General features: G+C 50.9%; 1 protein-coding gene across 1 annotated transcript; it reads left to right on the top strand.

The window, feature by feature from the left end:
- The first annotated feature begins 477 nt into the window (after positions 1-477).
- STRIP2 (striatin interacting protein 2) lies at positions 478-26,017 on the top strand. The gene is made up of 21 exons (XM_054823218.1): positions 478-664; positions 2,251-2,320; positions 3,333-3,407; positions 3,512-3,646; positions 3,842-3,962; positions 5,123-5,191; positions 5,304-5,410; positions 5,529-5,656; positions 6,004-6,189; positions 7,367-7,590; positions 8,928-8,993; positions 9,672-9,735; positions 10,809-10,880; positions 11,177-11,251; positions 12,693-12,790; positions 13,333-13,459; positions 15,554-15,654; positions 17,763-17,829; positions 20,429-20,533; positions 20,928-21,132; positions 24,089-26,017. The coding sequence occupies exons 1-21, from the start codon at positions 524-526 to the stop codon at positions 24,337-24,339; spliced, it is 2,487 nt and encodes an 828-aa protein (XP_054679193.1). The 5' UTR covers positions 478-523; the 3' UTR covers positions 24,340-26,017.
- Positions 26,018-26,032: the final 15 nt, after the last annotated feature.

Consider the following 26,032-nt stretch of genomic DNA (forward strand, 5'->3'; position numbering starts at 1 on the left):
TTGTCCCCTGCCTGCAGTGGGGCAGCTGCAGCCCCCCCAGGTGCCAGCAGCACCCAGCACCCCGTTACCCCCATTAGCCCCATGGGCACCTCCTGCAGCCGCCAGCTCCCCCCCCCCACCCCCCCATCACCCCCATGGACCCCCCGTATCCTCCACAGCACCCCCACAGACACCCCACTTGCCAGCAGCCCGAGGGACACCCCATAGCCCCCCCCCCCCCCCAGGACACCTCATCACCCCTGGGCACCCCGTGCCCCCCCAGCACCCCCATCCCGAGGGCACCCCGTGCCCTGCGCCCATCCCCTCCGGGTGCCCCCCCCCCGCCCCGGGACACCCCCCCCCCGGGACGCCCCCCCCCCGGGCCCTTCTGGCCACGCCCCCCGCCCAATGGCAGAGAGGGGGCGTGTCCTCATGCCCCGCCCCGTGGGGAGGCGAACCAATGGGCGCGGTGGGGGCGGGTCCGGGGCGGGGCGCGGGGCCCGGCCCCCACGTGCTCGGCGGGCGCTGCAGAGGGGCGCAGCGAATGGAGGCGGCGGGCGGCGCGGCCCCGGCCCCGGCCCCGGGCAGAGCTCGGCCGGTCCAGCCCCAGCCCCAGCCCCCGCCGCAGCCCCAGCCCCAGCCCAAGAGCCGGGAGCTCTTCAGGAACCAGCGGAAAGAGTCCGAGGTAAGGGCGGGGGGCGGCAGTGTCAGCCCCTCACCCCGCCCCGGGCTCCTTCTGGCCGCTGCTCGGGGCTGGGGGGGGGGTACCCCAGATGGGGGGGGGTGTCCCTGCCCCGGGGGTTGGGGTTCCTGTGGGGCCGCGGTTGGAAGGAGCCCGATCCAGGGTTGGGAGGGGGTCCCTGTTGCGGGGGGGGGGTGTTGTCCCCCCCACCCCGCCCTAGGGGTATGTGGGGGGTGCCCAGTCGGGAGTGGGGGGTCCCCAGGGAGGCTGCCCCCGGCACTGACACCCCCACAGCTGGCAGCAGGATTTTGGGGTCCTAACTGGGCCCTGGGGTCCCCTATGCCCTCCAGGCACCCACTTATGTCTAACCCCACCAGGGTCTGGGGGGCTGCAGTCCCCTCCGCCGCCCTTCACCCCTCCTGCCCCAATATCTTAACCACTAACCCCCCCCGGGCTGCACCTCCGACGCTGCTCTGCACCCGTCCGGGTGCCAGGCTGGGAAAGCAGGACTGGGCTCGGGTCACCAGGATCCGGCCCAGGACTGATGTTCCCGGCCACCATAAACCCACCGAGGGACCCCCCCGTGACCTCGCTTCCCTGTGGGTTGAGGGGCTCCCTGGGCACGGCTGACCCAAAAAGGGTCCCTCCTCCCCGGGGATCGGTGCCCGAGTTGTGGCCCCCGAGCCCTGCTCGTGAATTTGGGGTTTGCTTTTCTCGTCCGGTTCGGCCTCGCAAAGCGGATTAGAGCTGCACGCGCTTCACCAAATTCCTCATCGGCTTTAGCTCCCCAAACCGCCCCGCCGGCTTGGTCGCAAAAATTGGGTGAGAAAACAGCGTTTCTGAGCGAGCCGGGCTCAGCCTGGAGCTGCGCATCCTCTGGGGTCATCAATATTAATTGTGACGATGCGCATCGGTTCCAGCCCGGCTGCCGAGAAGGGATGCTGGGACTCAGAATGAGAAATTATGTTAATTTAGTTTATCCGTTCATGTGTTCCCTCCCCACGGCACGGCAGCACGCGATGCCAGCGTTGGGTCGTCTGGCTGCGGCTGCCCGCTCCCTGCCCTGCCGTAATCCTCCGGCCGAGTTTCATGCTCCAGTTCCTCATCCGCAGGGGAGGAGGGAGGAGATCCACAACCCTACGGGCTTCCGAAGGGCAAAACCCGGCCCCGAAAGCTGTCGGATCTGGGGTGCTAAGGACGGAGCACGCGGGGGGTTTGCATCCTCCCGGGAACCTTTGCTTCAAACCAGCCCCAGACTTTGTTTTTTAAGCGTATGCGGGGCTCTGAAATGCATCAAATATTCCCTGGCACTTTGGGTCCTGCCTCTGTTTCCCACGGGACTTGAGAAATGCTATTTTTACACTCGCCTTCCAAATTTGCACTGTATTTTAAGTAGCCTCTCGCTAACGCCCCGCGCGAGCCCTGGAGACCCGCGTCAAGATCATCCGTGCGCGAGTCGCTGCTCCGGCGGCTGGAGGAGCTTTAATGCAAAGGCTGAGAGCGCTGGCAGCCGTCCTGCCTCCCGAAATATCCGTGGGGATGCGCCAGCCCCCCCCCCCCCCCCGCTAACCCCAACCCGCTCTCCGCAGGGCTCGGTGGATTGCCCCAACCTGGAGTTCGAATACGGGGATGCCGACGGCCACGGCGCAGAGTTAGCAGGTGAAGGGGTGTTTGGGTGCTGCGTTGCTATTAATAGGTGCCCAGCGGGGAGGAAAAAAATAAAATCCCTTGGGGAGTCGGGTGAGCGGGATGGGGGATGGATATCGAGTGGTATCATCCTCGCGGTAATAGAGCAAGAGGGATTTATTAATAGAGAGCCGCTCGTTCCCCGGGGACGAGCAGAAGGGACATGTGGGGGCACGGGGATTACCCCGCACTCCAAATTATCCGGGACATGATGACAGGCGTGCAGGGGGTGGGAGGACCCAGTGGCACAGCCCAGGCTGGGAAGCGTCACCCTTTATCACGAGTGTCACGATGGGTCGAGTCCTCATCCCGTATCCCCCTGCCGTGCAGCGACTCCGGCTGCTTCCACCCCATAACCCCCGGGGTCCCGAGCGTACCTCGACCAGCAAAGGGGCTATTTTTAGCTGTGAGCGTCTCAGCTGCGTGAGCTGGCCTGGGTAAAGCACGGGGGTTTTTTTTTCTTCAAGGGATCCTTCCTCCTCCCTTGCAGGACCGGTTCAGGACCTATAAGAGTTATATAGGAACAGGTAGAAATTATATAGGAACAGGCACAACAGCGTGTCCCTCCAAGTCCGGCCCCTGTTTGCAGGTCCCAAAAATATCCGAGGTGCTGGGTGTGAAATCAGTGCAGGTCTTGCCTGGCTGCTCCTGCGGTCCCTCCTTTTGCAAACTGGCTTAACTGGGACAGAAAAATTACCTCCCCAAAACCCCCCTATGACATTACAAACGCAGCTCGAGCACCGTCGCTGTGGGCAGGAGCGTGGGAACAGCCCAGCCCGGACACGGGGATGAAAATGATGAATTTGGTGGCATTAGGGGGCTCCAAGATGCCCCTTGGAGCTGCAGAAGGGCTCAGGGATAAGTTTAGGTCTCTGCCCCATGTCTCCTCGGGTGCGTAGGGATGTTTCAGAGCTCCACGAGGAATTTGGTGATGATGAGGAGGGTGAAACCCCTCCAGGTTCCTGCTGACCCCTTTCTCCATCAGAGCTGTACAGCTACACTGAGGAGCCTGAGCTCAGCACCAACAGGAGATGCTTCGAAGAGGATTTTCATGCTCAAGGTACCAACTCTGGGCTCAGCACCCTGGGTTTTGGGGCAGCCCCCCCTGGGTAAGAGCAGGACCCCCAGGGAGGCACCCGGCTGGTTGTCGTGTCCCCTTTCCAGTGCAGGGCAGGAGGTGGCTGGAGCTGGACGGTGCTCAGCAGAAGGCCTATGTCATGCGCCTGCTGGATGGGCTGGAGGTGGTCAACAGGGACAAGCGGCTCAAAGTAGCACGGGCCATCCTCTACCTGGCACAGGGTAAGGACCACATGCCCCATGTCTGGATGTGACCACATACCTGCTTCCTGGCTTCATCATGAGGGTTTGGAAGAAGCCTTCTCTTGGGGTTGCACCAGGTCGGTGCAATGAAGGTTCTTCCCGGCTGCTCCCGTGTGCTCCAGGGCTTCAAAGGCAGCTCCCTCCTAACCAGTGCCTCCCTTTGGGCATCTCCAGGCGTCTTTGGAGACTGCAATAATGAAGGCGATGTCCTGCACTGGTCTCGGCACAACAGCTTCCTCCTGTACCAGCTGGGAACCTTCACCGCCTTCCTGGAGCTCCTCAACATGGAGATCGAGTGAGAGGACCTGCACTGCCTTCATCCTCCTTGCCCTCCTTGTCCTCTTCATCTTATTCTTTCTCCTTGCCCTCCTCACCCTCCTCTTCAGCTTCTTTCTCCCCATCCTTCTTGCCCTCTTCTTCCATCATCCTTACCCTCCTCTCCATCTTCTTCTTAGGATCATAAAAGCATTTAGGTTGGAAAAGACCTTTAAGATCATCCAGTCCAACTGTTGACCCAGCACTGACAAGTCCACCACTAAACCATGTCCCTGAGCACCACTGCTACACATTTTTTAAATACCTCCAAGTCCAGTGCTTGACAATCCTTTCAGTGAAGAAATTTTTCCCAATACCCAATCTAAACCTCCCCTGGCACAACCTGAGGCCATTTCCTCTTGTCCTATCGCTTGTTACTTGGGAGAAGAGACCGACCCCACCTGGCTGCACCCTCCTTCCAGGGAGTTGTAGAGAGCAATGAGGTCTCCCCTCAGCCTCCTCTTCTCCAGGCTCAACACCCCCAGTTCCCTCAGCTGCTCCTCATCAGACTTGTGCTCCAGAGCCTTCACCAGCTTCGTTGCCCTTCTCTGGACACGCTCCAGCACCTCCGTGTCCTTCTTTTAGCAAGGGGCCCAAAACTGAACACAGAACTCGAGGTGTGGCCTCACCAGTGCCGAGTACAGGGGGACGGTCACTGCCCTGCTCCTGCTGGCCACACCATTGCTGATCCAAGCCTGGATGCTGTTGGCCGCCTTGGCCACCTGGGCACGCTGCTGGCTCGTATTCAGCCGGCTGTCGACCAGGTCCTTTTCTGCCAGGCAGCTTTTCAGCCACTCTTCCCCAAGGCTGTAGTGTACTTCCCCATCCTCCTCACCCTTTTCTTCCATCCTCATCACCCTCCTCTTCTTTGTCGTCTTCTTCCCCATCCTCCTCACCTTCTTCTTCCATCCTCCTCATCCTCCTCCTCTTCATCTTCTTTGTACCTATCCTTCTTGCCTTCTTCTTCTCTCTCCTTCCTCCTTCTCTTCTTCCTCCTCCTCTCCAAGGACCAGGGAGGTGCTGCAGCCACAGCACGTCCCCCAGCACGGTGTTTCCACCGCCACAGATGTAGGCTGGGGGTCGGGACGAGGACCAGCCCGTGCCCGGTGGCTGGCACTGAGCTCGTCCCCTTCCCCGCAGCAACAGCCAGGCCTGCAGCAGCGCCCTGAGGAAGCCGGCCATCTCGCTAGCCGACAGCACGGAGCTCAGGTACCCCCTCTCTTACCCCGCTTGCACGTCAGGTGGAGGCTGTGGGACAGCCGCTGGGGACGAAGTGGCCTCTGCCTGGCGGCGTCACCTCCCTGCCATGCTGTCCCGGCAGGGTGCTGCTCAGTGTCATGTATCTGATGGTGGAGAACATCCGTGTGGAGCAGGAGGCAGATCCCCCTGAGTGGAAAACCTGCCGGGAGACCTTCAGGATGGAGCTGAGTGAGCCACAAAGTTCATTGTGCCCTAACGAGGTCCCTTCATTGTGCTGGACTGGTGGGGAGACCTCAGGGATGGGGGAATCTGCTCTGACCCTGCTCCTGGTCCCTCTCTCCACCAGGTTTCCCCGTGCACACTGAAGAGCCGTTTGCTCTTCTACTCTTCACAATGGTGACCAAGTTCTGCAGTGGCCATGCTCCACACTTCCCCATGAAGAAGGTCCTGCTCCTGCTCTGGAAGGTGCTTCTGGTGGGTGCAAACCCTTCCTTTTTCCAGAAACTGGTCATTTTGGGAATAGTGCTCATGCAGCCTGGATGTTCCCCACAATTCAATCCAACCTTAATGAGGTTATTTAGGATGGCACAGGACGCTGACACAAGGCAGACGGTTTCTTCTGGGATGAGGGTGGGCTGAGCCATGCAGAGGACATGGGGTGGAGGAGAAGTCTGGAGGACGAACCAGTGACGTGGTGTCTTCATCCTCAACTCTCCATTTTGATGGCCTCAAACTGGTGCTCCTCTGGAAGCCCAGAAGAGCCATGCACTCCAGGTGGGATGGCTGCTCCCCGCTTTCTCACCTCTCTTCTTGGTCCCTAGTTCACATTGGGTGGATTTGAAGCCCTGCAGGCAATGAAAGTGAGGAAGCGGGAGGAGCTGGGGCTGCCGCCCTTGCCAGAAGACAGCATTCAGGTGATGCGGAGCATGCGTGCCGCTTCGCCTCCCACCTACTCCATCGAGCTTATGGACCAGCAGCAGCAGAAGCGTGGTCACCGCAGCCGGAGGGTAAGAGCGGGTGCATCTTCCCGGCGCATGGCCCAGGATGCTTTTCCAATGGGGACCATTGAAATGGATATTTCCAAACTTTCCATGGTTTGGGTTGGAAGGGACCTTAAAGATCATCTAATTCAACCCCCTGCCATGGGCAGGGACACCCTCCACTAGCCCAGGTTGCCCAAAGCCCCATCCAACCTGGCCTTGAATGGGCCAGGGATGGGACATCTACCACCTCTCTGGGCAACCTCTGCCAGTGTCTCACCACCCTCACTGTGAAAAATTTCTTCCTTATATCTAGTCTGAATCCTCCCTCTTTTAGTTTAAAACCATTACCCCTTGTCCTGTCACAGCAGGCCCTGCTAAAAAGTCTGTCCCCATCTTCCTCATCAGCCCCCTTTAGGGACTGGAAGGGGCTCTAAGGTCTCCCTGGAGCCTTCTCTTCTCCAGGCTGAACAACCCCAACTCTCTCAGCCTGAGGTCTCCATAGCAGAGGTGCTCCAGCCCTCGCATCATCTCCGTGGCCTCCTCTGGACTCGCTCCAACAGCTCCGTGTCCTTCTTGTGCTGGGGACCCCCGAGCTGGACGCAGCACTGCAGGGGGGTCTCACCACAGCAGAGGGGAGCAGAGGGGCAGAATCCCCTCCCTCGACCTGCTGGTCATGCTGCTGGACACGCAGCCCAGGACACAGCTTTCTGGCTGCCAGTGCACATTGCCGGGTCATGTCCGGCTTTTCATCCACCAGTTTCAGTTGTGGCAGATCAGCCCTGCGATGCGCTTGATCCGGAGGAAACGAGAGGACACCCTGACCCTATGGCAGAGGGCTGATAAGCAAAGGAGCAAACTGCTCACAGCAAGCTTGTCTTTTTTTTTTAGCTCCACTCTTGGAGCTGCTGTGTTATGGTCTGAGGATGAAAAATGCCTCTTTTGCTGGAGGATGGTAGCTCCAAAAGTTAAGATGGAAAATGGGGTCACACCTCCTAGAGCAGCAAGGTTAGAGGTACAGAGCAGGCTGTTTCTTGTCCAGGCTGTGGTGGCAACAGCTAGGAAGCAAATCCTCACCCAAATCCTCACCTGAAGAATATCTGGGAGCTTGATCCTTCCAGGATGGAGGGGTCTGGTGCCAGCAGCTGGGAGGGAAAGGAAATCCATGGAGTGACTTGAATTTCTTCTTCCCCTTCTGGTGCAGCCCCTGGTGAAGCAGGACAGTTTGGATATATACAATGAGAGAGACCCCTTCAAGAATGATGAAGCAGGAGTCGATGAAGAGGAAAATGATGATGTGGACAGCGGGATCGAGGGGGAACTGGACCTGATGGAGCGGGACACGATTATCCCCGCCATGCCTGCTCAGCGCCCACCTATCGAAAGGGTGTCATTCCCCAAAGGGCTCCCCTGGGCCCCCAAAGTCAGGTAAATCCATCTGGCTTCATTGCCGTCCTCCCCAGTCCTACCTGTCCTGGAGTTCACTGCATGCTGACCGTCAGACTGTGGCAAGTTTGTTGGCCTCTGGCACGTTCAACTGAAGTGACTCCAGTTCTTTTTTTTGTCTCAGTTGGTCCTTTCTGGACTGGGTTTAGGTGAACCCTTCCCCAGGCTTTACAAACCAAGCATGGCCAAGCTTGGCCAATAAGTGGCAATCCCATTTTGGACATCCCAGTTTGTACTGGGAAGGAGGCTTGTGCTGGAGTGCTGTGGGAGCAGGGTCAGCTTTCCCAACCGGCACCAACGCGTCTCAGTAGGGCAGGGTCCTAGACTAATCATCCTGGGAAGTGGTTAATGGCATCGCCTCTTGCTTTTTGAGTGGGACTCTTGTGTTGCCAGATGAAGCCTTCTTGAATGGTCTTGCTCTAAGGTAAGAAATTGGAGAAAACCATCTGAGGATGAAGAACTTGGTGCCTTCCCTTCCTAAGGCCAGTTCTGCTACATATGATATAGGGGAAGGATTAGGAAAAAAGGGTGAAATCCTCTGTCCCCCCCCCAGTCTGTGCGAGTTTTATTGTTCTGAAGCCTGGATTTAGTCCACTGTCTTTAAATCACAGGAGCAAATACATCTTTTCGATGTGGGAGCAGTGACAGGGTTAAGTGTGTCTATGCAGAGCACTCCTCACACGGACACGACAAGAATCAGTTTCCCACGTGGGTCTCCGCACACGCGGTGCCGTCCTACACCATGAAACTTAATGCTCTCAGCTTCGAAATCAAATGATCGTTGTTTTTCTTGACTGGTGCCTGGAAATCCAGCTGGGTTTCTTTCTGCCTGTGAGAGCCTTGGCTCACGGTTCATGTCCTACTTGTAGTGCTGAGACCCTGACCAGTTCTCATGAAAGATGCCCAAGGTGGACAAGATGTCGGGCTTGCTCTCTCAGAGCAGCACGTGCTCCACCAGACCGCGGAGACAACGTTTGTTTGCTCAGAGCGAGCAGATGCTACTCAAAGATGCAGATGCTAGGAGCACAGAAGGTGGATAAAAAGATGCTGCTCGTAGAGAACTCCTCCCCATTTATTTGCACACTCCCATAGAGTTGCACAGCAGATACAACTGGTTTTGGGTCGTGTTGCTCCCAACCAATGAGAGCAATGGTGGCTCCAGGCTGCTGCTATTAAGACCTCTAGAAATCAATCCGAGAAAGCTCAAAGGTTCTCGCTGGTCCCACACTGCTATCCTTTCTGAGAAACGTAGGCTGTGATCTAGTATATGTCTATTTTCCAGCCTTCTCCTTATTTTTGTTTCTCTGCTGCTCCATCAGACAGAAAGACATCGAGCATTTCCTGGAAGCAAGCAGGAACAAATTCATTGGATTCACGCTGGGACAGTGAGTGTTACACGTGTAGGTCCGACAAAGTCAGTCTCATAGCTCCCATCGGTGCAATTTAACTGGTGGGAGGTGTCCACGGAGCTTAGGTGTTCTCAACTCCACCAGCCCAAGGCACGCTCGGGACAACGTGGCGCAGCACTGCATTTCGCTGGGGCTGCAGCAGTGCAGTTGGTGTTTTAAAACCATGTTCTTGGAGATGTTGGTCTCCAAGGACCTCTTTCTATTAAAAATCAGACCTAGCCCAGAATAAGTGACCCCTGGCCCAAGCCAGAGACTGGCTTGATGCAGGAGGGAGTTGGGACAATCTGGTATCCACAACGAATTACCCAGTTTGTGAATAAATCAGGCTGCAGGTGCAGAGTCATCCGGGCACAGGCCCAGCAGGGCATATTCGGGTTTGGGTGCAGTGCTGGGCTCAAGCTGGCTCCACGCAGAGACCTGATTTCACCCCAGTTCTTCACCCTGATGTTGCCCCTCTCTTGTGCAGACTGTTCTGGGGAGGAGAAGGGAGGGCAGGCAGCTCATGCCAACACCTCCCCCAATTCCTGACCCCTCTGGTATGCATTGAGTAGATTCAGTAGACTACAGGATCCCTCTTTTACCTTGTATGACATGGAAGTGTTAAACCCAGATCTTCTTCCCAGTGTCATGCGGTCCCTCTTTCATCCTCCACAGAGACACCGAAACCCTGATAGGGCTACCACGGCCCATCCATGAAAGTGTGAAGACACTGAAGCAGGTAAGATGGTGGCTCCATGCATGGCACTTGGATGAAGCAGCCCAGAAAGCCTTGCTGAGCGGCAGTCAGCTTGTCTAACCTCATCCCTTGCTACTCTTGCTCCCTGGCACTCAGCAGGTGCTCTGAGGTGGGATCAGACCCATGGGGATCTCATTGGCCAAGATCACCAGGGCCACAGGGGGATTGCAGGGCATCAAGTCTCATACACATAAACTTTATGATAAAGCACTTATAAGAAGTCTGAGGTTCTCAGATGTATGCTCTCAGCTCACAGTAAATGTTTCACATGAATTTAGTCTTCTGCCCCTCTTCATCTGATGTACAGCAACACCTTTGGTCTGAGCTCCTGCTCTCTCTGCCTTGGGAAGTCAATCTGATAAAGCCAGTGAAGGTCTGAACAGCTTGAGAGAGGCTGGATATCTACCACATGCAGTGTGGGATCCTCACGTTTCACCTCCAGCTGAAACACAGTTACTGGAGGGAGTAAGAGGGTCCCTTCTTGTTGTCACAGGAAAAGCTACTGGATCTTCTTGCCAGAATTGGGGCAAAAAATGGAAAACTGAGTCTTCACTGAAATTCCAAGTAGATTGTCCAGCACTTGGACTTTCCCTTTATCTGAGGTGTAACATTGCTGCGTCCTGGCGAGCATTTGCTATGCTTTGAAGGTGACAGACTTCCAGAGTTGGGTTTGGACATACGTGCCCAAACCTGTGGTGTTCCCGGGGGGAAGCATAGCCAGCCTTGGCTCCTGCAGTGCTCCACATGGAGTGAGACACCTCCAGAGGCCAACCGACCCTATCTAATGTCTGGATTGCCTTTTAGAGGCTATTGTCCCTCTCCATTTACTTACTCCTTACTTAGTAGAAGGAAATAATGGAAATAATCAAAGGCATGATTTGTGAGGGTCTTCAGGGACAGAGGGATGTCCCCCACAAAGATGCGTTCTGCATGTGTCTGCTGCAACCTGTGCACCTAACTGGGATATTACTGAAATCAGCAAATGTTGGCATCACTGACTGAGTTTCATCCTTCAGTTGTGATATTGCTCTGCCTCTGTCTGTGTATTTTGCCAGCACAAGTACGTTTCCATCTCAGACATCCAGATCAAGAACGAGGAGGAGCTGGAGAAGTGCCCCATGTCTCTGGTAAGAAGTTGCTGTACCCCATCACTAGACAGACATGTGGAAGATTTCCAAGGTACATAGAAATCCATACGTTCTCCATGTGATCCTTAGGACACACCTTGGATGCTTTTTTCTAGAAGTCCTTATCTTGACCAAATGTAGCAGTGGAGAAAGGCTTGGAGCTTCCTGCAGTCAGCAAGCAGCTATGTCCATCATTAAGTCCTCAAGCTGGGTTTAATGGAAGTGACTGACATATCTCAAGTGTCTGGACTGGAAATACTTAATTTTCCCTTGCTTCTAACATTTCTCTGTGCTAGGGGGAAGAGGAAGTCCAAGAAACCCCTTGTGAGATCTTGTATCGAGCAATGTTGTACAATCTCCCCCAATATATGGTAAGCCCATGTTTCTTAAAAGTAAAGAAGAGCTTTTGAGCGGGGAATGGTGCCAATCTGTGAGCTGCAGAGTTCAGCACGGGGTGCTGGGGTGTGTTCAGACTTTGAATGGTGAGATTTTAGGGTAGTGAGGCCCTGGCACAGGTTGCCCAGAGAAGCTGTGGCTGCCCCTGGCTCCCTGGCAGTGTTCAAGGCCAGGCTGGATGGGGCTTTGGGCAACCTGGGCTAGCGGAGGGTGTCCCTGCCCATGGCAGGGGGTTGGAACTAGATGGGCTTTGAGGTCCCTTCCAACCCAAACCGTTCTATGATTCTATATGATTCTGTGATTTTGGTGGGAATCCTGAGCAGAGTTGGGTGGAAAGTACAGTCTGAGAGAAGGGATTCAGGGGATCAAGGGGTGTAGATACCCAGGGACGTGGTCAAATGGTTGGAAAAGAGGATGTGTGCAGAGGATTGGGAACAAGGAGCAAAGTCCTCCACATTGGTGGGAGCTCAAAAGTGGCTCCTGTCCTCCTGACACTGGGGGGAAACGGTTGGGGATGGCCCCATATCATCCCTTGAGCTGCGTGAGCTGTAGCATTTACCAACAAGTTGTTGCACACTGATGCAGGCACCTTCACTTCTGACCTTAAGAAGCAACCTAGAGACTTCACTAGTCCCTTGAGTCTTTGCTCAGATTAACTTGCTGAGATTAACTTTCCATTACGATATCACGCTGATCTCTGAGCGTGATGGCTTGCTGGGCCAGGAACCAAACTAAACCATCATTGTGGCTCAGCAAACAAGGTGTTAATGCCTCCAGGTCTCTGCCAGCCTTGCTGTGCTCTCAACAGCTGTTCAAACTGTGGAGAGTCTGTGGGTTATGACCTCCCTTACAAGGACATCCCTTGCAGCCTTCCCATGGCCCCAAGAGATTCGCAGGGGAATACAACGCGCGTCCTGAAATTCAGCTACGTTGCCAGGTTGGATGGGGCTTTGAGCAACCTGGGCTAGTGGAGGGTGTCCCTGCCCATGGCAGGGGGTTGGAACCAGATGGGCTTTGAGGTCCCTTCCAACCGAAACCGTTCTGGGATTCTATGATTTTATGATGCTAGTTTGGTCGTGTGCACTCTGTCCATAGAGAGAGACAAACAGAGATTTAAATGCATTAAGCTCCAGGTGTCCCTTGCATTATTTTATCTATACTGCTAGAGCTCAGGTGCTCGTGATGCCTTAAGTTAAGGTTAAAACAGAGCTGCCATGCTCCCCACACTTGGCCTGTCTATCTAGGGTATAAAAGGAGAGGTTGAGCCTTGGCATAGCCAGTCCATCATGGTGAGCAGAGCTTGGGCTGCTGAAACCCTATAGACTTGGCTTGAAGTTGTCCAGTTTCAGCACGTGAAGGAGAAAGAAGGAATGCCCCTTCCTGGGAGCATCCCTCCACGCCTGTCCTCCCCTGCAGATAGCTTTGCTGAAGATCCTCCTTGCTGCAGCGCCCACCTCTAAAGCCAAGACCGACTCCATCAACATCCTGGCAGACGTGTTGCCTGAAGAGATGCCGTAAGTCCTTGAGGATGTGGCCACCAGCCATCCCAGCTTTGCTACGAAGTGTTGGACCAAGCAGGATTGTTGGGGTTTGCTGATAGGTTTCGGGGGACTCCAGATTTGGGGATGTCTCTTTGGATAGGTGCAAGCTACTGTTGCTGCCAGGGCAGAGGGGTGAAAGGCAAGGATGTGAATGCCAGTTTTTTCAGGAGCATAACAATTCAAGCGTAGTCTGCAGCTGCTGTGCTCTGCTAGCTAAGTCACACAAATCTTAATGTCATGCTAATTGACACAAATCATAAAGACACGTGAGCATATGGTAGGTGTCCTTCACACCGCTCCCCCAGGATTGCTGGTGGAGGGCAGTCAGCTTTTTTTCCCCTTTTTTAATGCACTTCGGTGTCACCAGACAGAAGGGGATGGAAATGGGAATCCTGGAGGGAAGCGAACGTCTCTGTTTCTTTAGAGCCTGTCCAGATGAATAAGAACTCAACAGTCCCTTAGTCCTCCTCGCTCCCACACCCACTGTGCTGTTGCCTTCTTTCCCTCCAACGCAGCATCACCGTTCTTCAGAGCATGAAATTGGGGATTGACGTGAACAGACACAAAGAGATCATTGTGAAGAGCATCTCAGCTTTGCTGCTGCTGCTCCTCAAGCACTTCAAGCTGAACCACATCTACCAGGTGAGCGTAGAGAAGGGGTCGGCCATTGCCACACTGGTCTTGAAGCCAGTGTGTCCTGATAGACCCTCTCCTAAAAGACCTCTCCAGGAACAGTTTCCATGAGGAGCTCCTGATCACTTTTCCATAGCGGTGAACCCTAGCCCCGGGCCAGGATTTGTATAGGGTTACTCAGGCAGGGATAACCTGCCTGCAATATATCTCTGACTGTGTTTTGACAGGCTCGTTTCCACTCATGTGGAAGGAGTTTTCAGACTTCTGGAAAAATTTATGCTGTGGCTGATCAGGTTAAAATTTAGGAGATCTCACGAGCACGAGCCTCCCCAGCAGAAGGGGGAAGGGGATGGGGGTTAGACAAGACGCTCTTTTGCTCTGTCTCATCCCCAACGACCAGAAATAGCACTGGGTAGAACCTCATGAGGTCAACTAATCCGGTCCTCTGTCCTTCGGCAGGATCAAGTTCTTGGGGCTCCAGTTTCAACAGAGCCTGGAGGTCTGGGTCCTAGATGCAATCTGCTTTTTGTTTCATCCACGTGATGCCAATCAAGCTGCACCCACATGAGGGCTTTCCTTGATTAAAAAAAGACCAAGGACTGATTTGAGCTGTGGCCGGGGCCCAGTTGTCCACCCATTCTGCAAGTCAAAAAATTACTGGGTTTTATTTTTTTTATTTTAAAGGTTTCAGCGTGGTACAAATCCACCTGTGTTATGAAGCCCACTGATATTTATCCGAGGATAAATATAAATCCATATATTGGATTGGATAAAATGAAACAAACCCCCACATTTTTACAATCCTACGTTTGTTCTGGGTCCCCCCATGTCCCTCCACTATTTTTTCTCACTTCACCCCCAAAATGGCTTCTCTCATTTCTTCCTCCGTGGCAGGAGGACACTTGCAGTCTGGTGCTAAGTCTGGAGAAAGCTGTGGGGTGCCCCCGGCCCCCCGATTCTGCTTTTGAGTGAGCCTTCATAATTCCTTTCGGTGCTGAAGCTGGTCTCAAGGACAACCCCAAAAACCATTGCGAGGGCTGAGCTGATGCTTCCAGCATCGATGGAGGCAGAGGAGGGTAGCGGAGAGCGTGGCTGGTCCAGGCTCTGCTGGGGGTCACCCTGCGCTCACCAGCTGCTGCATCGGTGAAGCAGCAACTGCACAGACCTACACACCAACGCAGGTCATGGTTTGGTTGTTTTTTTTTTTTTTTTGTCTTGGTTCTGTTGAGATTTGGTGTTTCTTATGCCAAGAGAGAAACACCATCAAGTTATTGCAGTTCGGCAATTCAGCATTATCTTCGGTCCGATCCTATATAACGTACCGGTTGCTGGCAGCTGCATTTCAAAGCAGTGAGAGCATCTCAGATCCCGGCTAGCGGGGACTGCTGATTACTCACTCACAGATAACGGCGGCGGTGTGTCATCAGTGGCGTACCAAGTGTTGACAGCTTGTACCAGGCTGAGATGAGACGCGTAGGAACAAACTGTTTCTTTGCTCTCAAGTTTGGGATGTTGATTGCAGGTTAGTGAGAGGCATGGGTGGGATAGGATGGGATAGGATATTGCTGCTATTTGTGTCCATCTCTTCAGAGGACAGTAGATTTGTTGTATTATGCAGCCATACATACCCAGACCATTTAATGTTTAGAGGGGGAGAGAAATTAAAGGCACGTATGAAGGTAAGGGTACTTTTGTCAGTTGAAATTTGAAAAGAGACTGGGGTTAGTGTGGGACAGCAATAGGAATTATTGTATTTTCTCATGTAGCTACATCTCCTCCTTCCCTCTTCCCTGTATACTGTTTCGCAACAGATTTTTGTCTTGAAAAGCTACACTGGTGTCATTAGGTACAGCTATTCCTAAACTACTGCCATAAAGTTTGTGTGTCCACTCTATGGCAAATAGGAGTTTTCCCGCTGGTGGGAGTTGCTGTATACGATGCAAACCTTATACAGCAGACTTCTCCAAGGGGAAGATGGTCTGTGAGGTGTCCAGAACAAACCATCGAGACTGCTTTGCTTTCTGCTGGAAATGGGTTTCCATTCCCAGGTGATGCTCCCGGTTGCTCCAGCTAACGTTGACCCATTTCACTTCTCTTCCTCAGTTTGAGTACGTGTCCCAACATTTGGTGTTTGCCAACTGCATCCCGCTGATCCTGAAGTTCTTCAACCAAAACATCATGTCTTATATCACTGCCAAAAACAGGTACAGCCGCTTCTGGGGAAGAGAGAGATGATGGAGCAGGGAGGCTTTGTGCATGAGGAACCCTAACACATGGTGGAACTGAGTGACCTCTTGTCCCAAGCATGGCTTTGGGGCACTATGTTCTCCACTACAGGAATACACTGGAGGGGAACAAATCCCTTCTGCTTAGTGAGGAAGACTGGATGGGGGGTTTCCAATCTCTCACTGGATGACTAAAATACACACAGACCCATCTTGCTGACAGGAGGCTTGTTTTCATCTTTATGTGGACTCCCGGAAAGCAGTTCAGTGCCACCGGGCATCTGTGGATGACGGCTTCAAAAAAGCTAGATGGGGTAGAGTCTTCTAGGTCTTTTCCACTTTTTATAGCTGTAATTCAGCTTTCCTGACTTCTTCAGGTTTTGCATAGCTGTCACTGCCTTTTACTTCTGATTTGAGAAAGACACTAGTCCTGTTTTGAGTCTGTACAGGGACTGGCTGGACTACTGCAAATCAGCACAAGAACTGAAAGAGCGCAGCTCTTTCACAACTCAGTAGGACTGGGTAGGATTTCCCCATTTGGAGGGGAGCACTGCAGGGGAGGTTACTGTTGGAACGATGCAAAGATCCTTTTTCTTGCTTTTTGATGCTCTTTTTGTTGCTCTTCAGCTGCTTGTGTAGGCTGGTCTGTCTCCTGCATGGTATGGTTGTATATGTGTGAGGAGGCACACATGGAAAACCAGAAAGTAATACGTTAATTCTCTTGCTGTTAAACATTTCTACTTTTGGTCCTGTGCTTTAGAGGCATGTAAGTGAGGAGGAAATGTGGCCCTGGAGCGCTTAGCTCCCTCCTCTCCTTTCTGATGGAGGTTTCACAGGCAGGATATGCTCCTGGGAAATGAGGTGGGGTTTGGAGCTGGATGCTCTGAGCCAGGGAGGTTTAGCTGTTCTGCCCAGCCCAGGGCCCAGGGTACCGGTCTGTCAGATAGCGGTGAACAGTGTCAGGCACTGCCCTGCAAAAAGGATCGCGGTATTTTGGCACATTCAAATGTATGGACCCATTTCTAATGATGCTGCAATGGGAAATATCGGAAGCGAAACCAGTAAATGACAGCTTGGGGCAAATGAGCCATGGGGCTCCTGGTCCTGAGCTGGCTCCCTCTGAGCTCTCCTGCTTGTATCTGCACGGTGCTTCCAGTTTTAGGGTTATGATGGGTAGGAGCCAGCGAGGAGCATCTGTCCTTGTGGTCAGATAATCCCTTCATGGCCAAACGCTTTAAACAAAGCCTCTTTTAGGGGATCTCCCAACCTTGGGTCTTCATCCTGGATTGCCTCTGACTGGGTGATCGTCACAAGTTAGCTTGTTGCTCAGCTGCTGAATTTAAAAACAAAAAATAGCGAACAAGAGGGAACATAAGAACTGAAGCTGTGTGATAGTGCATGCTTCGTGTTGGTGCACTTCTCAGGGCATGGATAGCATCAGTGCATGTGTATGTATATATACATTATATATACATACACACACACACACACACACTCTTTTTTTTTTTTTTAATTGGCTACTTTTACAAAGGCAGTAGGTCTGGAGGGCTTAGAAAGACCTAATCCCCTCATTGTGAATTTTCTTGCTGGTAATCAGATGTCTCCATTTTAACCTAAGTTTTGTTTTGTTTTGGGTTTTCTTTCCCTTTTTTTAAATATGCTATGAATAACTAATCTATCATGTCTTAATGGATCCAAATCCTTCGAGTCCTTGTTAATGCACTGAGGACGCACTTCGGAGCCAAGAGGAATCGACGTGCTCCATTAAGCTGAGACGCGAGGCAGCGGTGAGGCTGGGAGCCCATTTGGATGCCGTCTGTGCAGTTGGAAACGCAGGAAGGAGGCACATCCGTGCGGCACCGGCTGCGGGCTGGTTCACGTGCCCAACGTGGCTCGCTAGAAGACGGGATTGCTACCCCATCCAAACTACTTGCTGCATAAGGCAGCGCTGCCATTGCAATTCAAACCCCAGGCACAGGGAAGGAAGACGTTATAGATTGCTGGGCATAATCACGTAGATCATCTTAAAAGATTGTTTTCATATTTACCTGGTTTTTAATGAGTCCCTTCTTTCCTGCCTTCCACAGCATCTCTGTCCTGGATTATCCGCATTGTACAGTCTGTGATTTGCCCGAGCTCACTGCAGAAAGCCTGGTAAGCAGCACAGAAAGGATCCTTGTAACCAGTATTGCTGTATGCAAGAGGGCGAGGGAGGATTTTTGTTTTCTTTTTTCTATCTTCTTTTTCCGTACACCCAACCTTTCCAAAACTAGACTTTTTTTTCCCCCTCCAGACTTGAAAATTCCCCCCATTGCTATTCTGACTTGTTATCAGCTATGGGGAGGTGGGAAGGAGGCACTGCTGGCGTTCTGCACCCCATAAAAATAGTTGGGTTTAGAATTTTCCCTTTCGCTTCTCCAAATGAGAGAGCCTGCTTTTAAAAAAGGCTTTGCCCAGAGGCCATTGCCTCCCAGGTTTAAATAGCTCTGAGCACTCGTGTTTCATAAGATGCTGGCAGATTAAGAAATGAACCAAATTCCCTACGGAGAGGAGCCTAAGTATTATGGAGACTGGCCAGCGCAACAGGCTGTGTGAATAGATGTACTACAGATGAGACGTTAATTCTAGCGGGTTCATAACTGCAATAATTCAAACGCAGAGTAAGTTGGACTCAGACAGGGCGCAGAGCAGGGATAAGCTTTGGGGTTAACAGGGAGGTGGATCAGAGGGAAGGGAGACCCTAAATAATGCAGGAATCGTTAAGAAGGAGCCTGACCAAAACCAGTCTGGGCAGGGATGATCTCATGTTGCCTGGCTGCTAAAATCTTAAGCCTATGTCCTTTTCCTTAGCTTTGTAAAGGTTAAAATCATTAAAATAAAGTGATTTTCCCTAGTTTCTATGAGCCAAAGTTGCTCATGAATCCCTCCAAGGCAGTGGTCCCTCGCATTTTTGATGTGCCGCTGTGATGCAAATTTCTGCCATGAGTCGATTATGCCAGATCGAATTTAGATAAAAACCTGCTGTAGAGCGCATGCGGGTGGGTCTGGGATCATCCCGTGTCCTCTGCCACTGTCCCGTGTGCCTTTCCACCAGCGCTTCTTGCCTCCTTTTGGGTGCCTGCTCAGGGCGACAGCTCCTGGACATCACCCCCCTCCTTATGAACGGGATCAGCCCCGTGTTTTCTGCTGGCCCATGTGTCCTGGGCAGGCTGGGTGCCCGTCCAGCCCTGCCAGGCTCCCACCAACCCCATCCTGGCCCGATGGGGACATCTAGCGACACTTTGCTGAGCATTCCCCCTGGCTTATGCTAATCCTTACGCTCACGCTAAGTTTTATGGCTGTAGGAGAAGCCTGAACTTTTTTAGGGAAAATATTCCCAGTTATCCTTTCCCAGTAGGGTCTAATCCCCAGTTTGGGAGCTGTTGCATTAAACGACAGTGCCTCATCGCTTTCCTCCAGCAGACATGGATGTTAGCCTCACGGGAGACTAATTTAGTTAGAAAATATGCAGGAACCAACTTGAATTTTACCATGCGTGTTCATCTTTGGGAGGATACCCCTGAATGTAAGGATTTAATAGAAATTAAACATGCCCTGGTACTTGAGGTATATACTTGTGCGTGTATTTAAGTTTCTTCAGCCAACATTTCATGCATTGTTTTAGCTTTTTTTTTTTTTTTAATACTCTGATGCACTGATTTTAACATCCCAGCCATAACACATGTCTTAGCAGATATAACAGATGATTATGCTTTCAGTGGGTTGAACACAGGATCATGTGTGTTTGGTTTACTTCCATGGAAAACCAGGACAGGTTCAGCATTGCCGTCTCAAAAGGAGAAACCCTTTGGCTGTGGGGTAACTGCTGTCCCCACATGGTGTAAATCAGCTTATTCTACTAGGGTCTTGTTGGAAAAACTACTAACTGTCCTCCCGAGGATGCCCAGAACCTGGATTGTGCATCAAGCTGCAGTTTTTGCCATGAGTTGTTAAGGCTGTAGCTTGCTGTAAGTGGCTTATAAATTAAGCAGCACTTGTTTCCGCTCTCATCCCCAAATAGGTTATTTGTGGGACACTTCTGCTGTGCTCAGTCTGTTCAAACATAAAGCAAGTTACCGTAGTGGTGGAATTACTTCTCAAATGTGCCACAGGCAATATTTACGCAAGCTGGAGCTGGAGGTGCTTACATTTAGCTAATACTTAAAATAATATATTGGCTGCACTTAAGCTGGAGGGATCTTTGTTACAGAAAAGTCTTGTCCTCTTGATACAAATGCTGCTGTTTGTCAACCTGCGTTGTTATGTGATTTCCTTTTTTTGTCTGTACTGTGTCCTCTAAGCATGTGGTAATTTATGAATTAATTCATGTAATTAACAAAAACTGTTCTCTGAGCAGTGGTGATCACTAGGTTGTAATTTGCTCTCTGACTGTAAACAACAGATACAAATCTACCACAATATCTATTTCCCATGATGGAACAATGTGATTTATCTTAGCTCTTACTATAAACCTAAATGCAAATTAAAACGCTGATTACATCTGAGTCTTTCAGAATGGTTTTCCCCAGAATCTGCCGGCTTCTCAGCAGCACGATGACAACCCAAGCGAGGAGGCAGCTCTGCTGCTCACTCTCCATCGGAAATAAGACTTGCGCAGATAGTAAAAATAAAGACTTTCTGCACAAGGATATCTCTGTGGCAGTGCTGTTGAATGCTGCCATTAGGGTTACGTTTTTCCTTCTCTGCTTTGCAGGAAGCTGGAGACAACAACCAGTTCTGCTGGAGAAATTTATTCTCCTGCATTAACTTGCTGAGGATCCTCAACAAGCTGACCAAGTGGAAACACTCGAGGACAATGGTAAGCTGATGTCCCGTCTCCCTGAGACCTGCCACGGGTGGCCAGTGTTGCACCTCAAGTGTGTCCGCAGCTCTACGCTGCCCGGCTTCAGCCCAGCCTTCCTGCTAAGAGTTTCTTCTGGCAGTGCTGGAGCTTCTGCTTCTTCATAATCTGCCCATTTTTCTTTCACAGATTGAGTCTTATTAAATGAAGAAATACTTTTTCTTCTGCAAATACTACTTAATTCTATGACCCTCAAGCCCCCCCGCAGCAAGTGTTGGTTATGTTGAACGCTCCTGTTCTATCTGCCTGGGGTTTGGGCCGTACGTGGCCCAGGCGTTCGTGCCCACAGCTGCGCAGACAGTACTTGTGTGGCTTGAACACGTTGCATTGATTTGTGTTGATTTCTTGACAGATGCTGGTAGTCTTTAAGTCAGCCCCTATACTGAAACGAGCTCTGAAGGTGAAGCAGGCCATGATGCAGCTTTATGTCCTCAAACTTTTGAAAATTCAGACCAAATACCTGGGGCGCCAGTGGAGAAAGAGCAACATGAAAACCATGTCTGCCATTTACCAGAAAGTGCGACACCGCATGAACGATGACTGGGCTTACGGCAACGGTGAGTAGCGCCAGGGAAGCATTCTCGCTGTGGAGAGCTGAAATTGGCACGCAGGGGGTTTGACACAGTTTGGCCTGTGACCTGTTAGGATCCCATAAATTCATTTGGGTCGGTATTGGGGATTTTTTCAGAAGTTTTATGGCATCATTGAGCACCATCAGGAGCGAACAAATTGATTGCATGAGGAAAGGTGGAAATAATCAGATCAGGATGGGACACGGTCAGCTTGGGTCTCCAAGATGAGAGTTTCCACCAAGCCCAGGCCTGCACTTTTGCATTCCCAAATCGCTTTTGCCATTGAGCCATTAAACCATATCTGCACCAAACGTGTGTGCTTAGGGTGGCTGTGGAGTGAAAATCTGACTGATAGCTCTGCAGCTCACACCTGAGAAACAACAGCAGTTACGTCCCACAGTGCAGATGATACTCGGAATCCTTAAGCTGAAGCACAGAGTAGATGTGTTGGTCTGTTTAAACAGCTCTTACGCAGTCTAAATCTGTAACTTCTGAGGGATGTTAGAGGTAACTTCTGGAGGGAAGGGATGCCATCCAGAGGGACCTTGACAGGCTGGAGAGGTGGGCCCGTGCGAACCGCATGAAGTTCAACAAGGCCAAGTGCAAGGTCCTGCACGTGGGTCAGCACAATCCCAAGCACGACTACAGGCTGGGCGAGGGATGGATTGAAAGCAGCCCCGAGGAGAAGGACTTGAGGGTACTGATTGATGAGAAGCTCAACATGACCCAGCAATGTGCACTTGCAGCCCAGAAAGCCAACTGTGTCCTGGGCTGCATCACAAGAAGTGTGACCAGCAGGTCGAGGGAGGTGATCCTGCTCCTCTGCTCCGCTCTTGTGAGACCCCACCTGGAGTACTGCGTCCAGCTCTGGGGGGCCCCAGTACCAGAGAGACATGGAGCTGTTGGAGAGAGTCCAGAGGAGGCCATGAAGCTGATCAGAGGGCTGGAGCACCTCTCCTATGAGGACAGGCTGAGAGAGTTGGGATTGTTCAGCCTGGAGAAAAGAAGGCTCTGGGGAGATCTAATTGTGGCCTTCCAGTACCTGAAGGGGCCTACAGGAAAGCTGGAGAGGGACTGTTTATCAGGGAGTGTAGTGACAGGCCAAGGGGTAATGGGTTTAAGCTGAAGGAGGGTCGATTTAGATTAGATTTAGAGAGAAATTCTTTACTGTTAGAGTGGTGAGGCCCTGGCACAGGGTGCCCAGAGAAGCTGTGGCTGCCCCTGGCTCCCTGGCAGTGTTCAAGGCCAGGTTGGATGGGGCTTTGGGCAACCTGGGCTAGTGGAGGGTGTCCCTGCCTGTGGCAGGGGGTTGGAACTGGATGATCTTTGAGGTCCCTTCCAACCCAAACCATTCTATGATTCTATGATTCTATGATTCTATGTGATGAAATTTCTGATGTTCCTCATGTATTAATCCATGGGATGCATCGCACCGCCCCTTGTAAGTACACCCAGTTGCTGCAACAACTGACCCAGCCTTAGGACAAGAAGAGAAAGTATTACAATATTTTTTTGCCTTAATAACAGAGTCCTAAATTTTTGCTTTGCATGTATATCTTCTTTTTAATGATTAAGTAGGAAAATTGGGTAGCATTCCTGTTTCAAAAGAAAACAGGGCAAGAAGTAAAAGCCTAACATCTTAACTTTTCTACAAGGGAGAAAGGCGTTATAATTTTGTTAGGGTGTTCAACTGTAATAATCTATTTTTTGAAGACTTGTTATGCTTTTGATAGCCATCATATCACTATGACACTAATTCAGAAGAACCAAAAACTAGACTCGCTATTTTTAATTTCACTTTAGGACTAGTGGAGTTCCCCCAAAATCCAAAGAGCAGGAAGGCTGGAAGACTGGGAACTTCCTTTCTTTTATGGGGATTTCTATCCTGTCGCTGCCTCTCTCAGCATGCTGACTGTTGCCTGTGGGATTGAATATGGCAGCAGGGCTTCTTTATGCCACTAACGAGATACAGCTATAGGATACTGCCTCCCTTGGGTGACTTAAATAGCTTGAGCACTACATGCTCCCGAACAGCAGGAGAAGACAACTGGGTTTGCCGTAACAACTGAATTTACATGGCAATAGTGAGAATAATGCAATTTTTAAGACAGATGCAAAGGATGAACTTCCCACTTCCTTCAAAAGAGCTAATTAGCAACATAATGCAACACTCGGTTGCACAATTCACTGCTCAGCAGAGACTGCATCTTGACCCGGACAGTTTGCCAGGGAAGCATTTGGCTTTCAGAGACACGATCTGGAAGGGTTGTTCCTGGAGTGTTTATTTTTATCTTTTTATATCTGGATTGATACTCAGCTCAGACCTTCCCTTGAGCACTGCTGGGCTTTGCCAATGAATTTACTGAACTTTTATGGAGTGAATGATTATTTCATATAGATTTAGAGCTCATAAAGACCAACTTTCAAAATACTATATATTTTTTTAACACGTTACATGTTTATGTGCCAGTTATTAGCTTTTCAACATCATTCAGAGTTAAATTTGTCCAAATTTTAGAAAATTTTGTTTTCAGTAGCTCATAATAAGCTGGCCAGGTTTTAGCTATATGTATTAAATCTTGATCTCTCCTTCAGACATCTGCAGAGGTTTTCAGTAAAATGGTGGGGCCATTCTGAAAAAAGCAGGAGCTTGGTAATTATAGAGTCCTTAAAGCACACTACAGAGCAGAAATAATTGCATTTCTATAGGAAGCTTTCCAACTCTGCTTAATTTACAAGTGATTTTAACATATTTCATTTAAATACCTTAAATTAAAATGCATACATAATGGAAATTGATTAGGAATAATAATTAGGAATAACTGACTGGCTAATACTCTGATCAACTCAGCCATGTGGTTGCTTTAAAATCTTCATCCTTCGATTTGCTCAAACCTTATCAGTTATTTTTTCTACAATACTTTGGTCTTCTTCAATGTAGATATTGATGCCAGACCATGGGATTTCCAGGCTGAAGAATGCACCCTGAGAGCCAACATCGAAGCCTTCAACAGCCGGAGATACGACAAACCTCAAGACTCGGAGTTTGCGCCGGTGGACAACTGCCTGCAGAGCGTGCTGGGACAGCGGCTGGAGCTCCCTGAGGACTTCCACTACTCCTACGAACTCTGGCTGGAACGGGAGGTGTTTTCCCAGCCCATTCGCTGGGAGGAGCTGCTGCACTACCAGTGAGAGCGACACCTTCACCTGCCCCCGGTCCCCTCAGTAAGGACTCAAGGTGCTACAGGCTGTGGAAAAGATTATGTTGGACCTGGGTGTTCTTAAGCACAGCTGGAAAAAAGCTACAGTCTTTCCAAAGAGACCAAGCCACCCCTGAGTACACAACTGCCATCTTTTTGGAGGTCGTCCCTCTCCTGTGACTTCTTGGAGACCATACAGTATAAACGGACCTGCACAGAGGCCACAGACCAGGTTCTGGTGTCACGCTAGTGGCAGTGTCAAAAGTGAGCTTAACTGGTCGTTACTCCAGATTGACACCAGTGTACGAGAGCTCAGCTTGGTTCACGCATGTTGGTTTGTTGTAAGAGTATTTCAACTGTGAAAGGTTTTCATCTCTGCCGAATGCCCCACGCTGTGCCTAGTTTGTTTTAATTTATTCAGTTCTGGCTGTCTGATAATGTGCTTCTAAACACCTTACTGCCGTGAACAAGCGTCCCTGCTTCCCTAATGAAGCTGAAAATAAGAAATATGTGGCACTGTCTGTGACAGTCTCAATCAGAGGTGACAGGCTGACTTGGTCAAAGCAGATGTTACCTCTCGTCCCTGGGCTGGCATTGCTGCTGCTGGGATTGTACAACCCGACTTACAGAGGCTTCCTTCCACAACTGACAATTTTTGCATCATTCACTAGGGATAGTAATCCATTACCTTTTCACCGTTCCGCTTTCCTCCACTACTCCGTTCACTTACCAAAGGAGTAAAATGGTCAGTAAGCTGTGCAGTGTTCAGAGCCATAGAGGAGGTTGATTGCCACATTTATCTCCACTTGATTGTTTTTGAAGGATAATTACTGCAACATTAGGTTTCCAGATAGATAGCTTTCTTCATTGCTCTTTAGCCCTTCTAACCCTGTAGGAGACAGTAAATGCCACATTAAATAACCTAATTTTTTACACAGATTTTTGGTTATTTGGAGGAATGTTTGGGCCAAGTCTTAAAGCAGGGAGGAAAAGTGCATTGGGTAACAATTTACTGCCACCGTATGAGGGGAAAAAAGCAGCCACTGTGGTCCTTAGCTTTCAGAATAGCATATTGAGCTGTAAACTTTCTATAAGGTCCATGCAAACACTACACTTGGGTAAAGCTGCGTTGCATGAGGATAGCAGCTGAAGGCAGGCTGGAAACCCTTGTGTCTGGTTGGAGCCGAATGAATCTCAGCCCTTGGTACCGTGCAGGCTGACAGTCCCTTCTCCTGGGCCAACAGCCCAGCCTGAGGGCCGCACTGGAAGGGCAGGCTGGGCTTCACAGGACTTAAGTATTATGACAGAGCCTGCAAACGATAATCTTTACCTACCAAATTTAACAGTCCAGCACAGGGAATCCAGGATCTAACCTCCCCCTGACCATGAAACCAGGAGTTTGGCTTTTGTCAAAGAAGCATGTGTTAATATAGTGCAGGCAAGCACTTAGGCCGTACTGTTAGTGATCTATCAAGCACACAAGTGATAAAACCACAAGTATTTGTTATGACAGGATTTGCGCTTATTGCTGTGGAATTAAACTGAGAATGTTTCCTTAATGTGGTTTGTGAAAGGCATTTTTCAAAGAAATAGCATTAGTAAACCCGTTCACCTTTTTAAAAATGCTTTTGTTCAAAATAAACCAGAGCAACTTTTAAAGCACATACATTTACCTAAGCTTTTTC

This window comes from Grus americana, chromosome 1 (genome assembly GCF_028858705.1).
Source record: "Grus americana isolate bGruAme1 chromosome 1, bGruAme1.mat, whole genome shotgun sequence".
NCBI lineage: Eukaryota > Metazoa > Chordata > Aves > Gruiformes > Gruidae > Grus > Grus americana.

Excerpts from the sequence above, each read along its gene's own strand:
- STRIP2 (XM_054823218.1), top strand. The coding sequence starts at position 524 with ATGGAGGCGGCGGGCGGCGCGGCCCCGGCCCCGGCCCCGGGCAGAGCT. Across the intron at positions 3,963-5,122 it reads CTCCTCAACATGGAGATCGA|CAACAGCCAGGCCTGCAGCA; the intron begins GTGAGAGGACCT and ends CCTTCCCCGCAG. Across the intron at positions 5,192-5,303 it reads GCCGACAGCACGGAGCTCAG|GGTGCTGCTCAGTGTCATGT; the intron begins GTACCCCCTCTC and ends CTGTCCCGGCAG.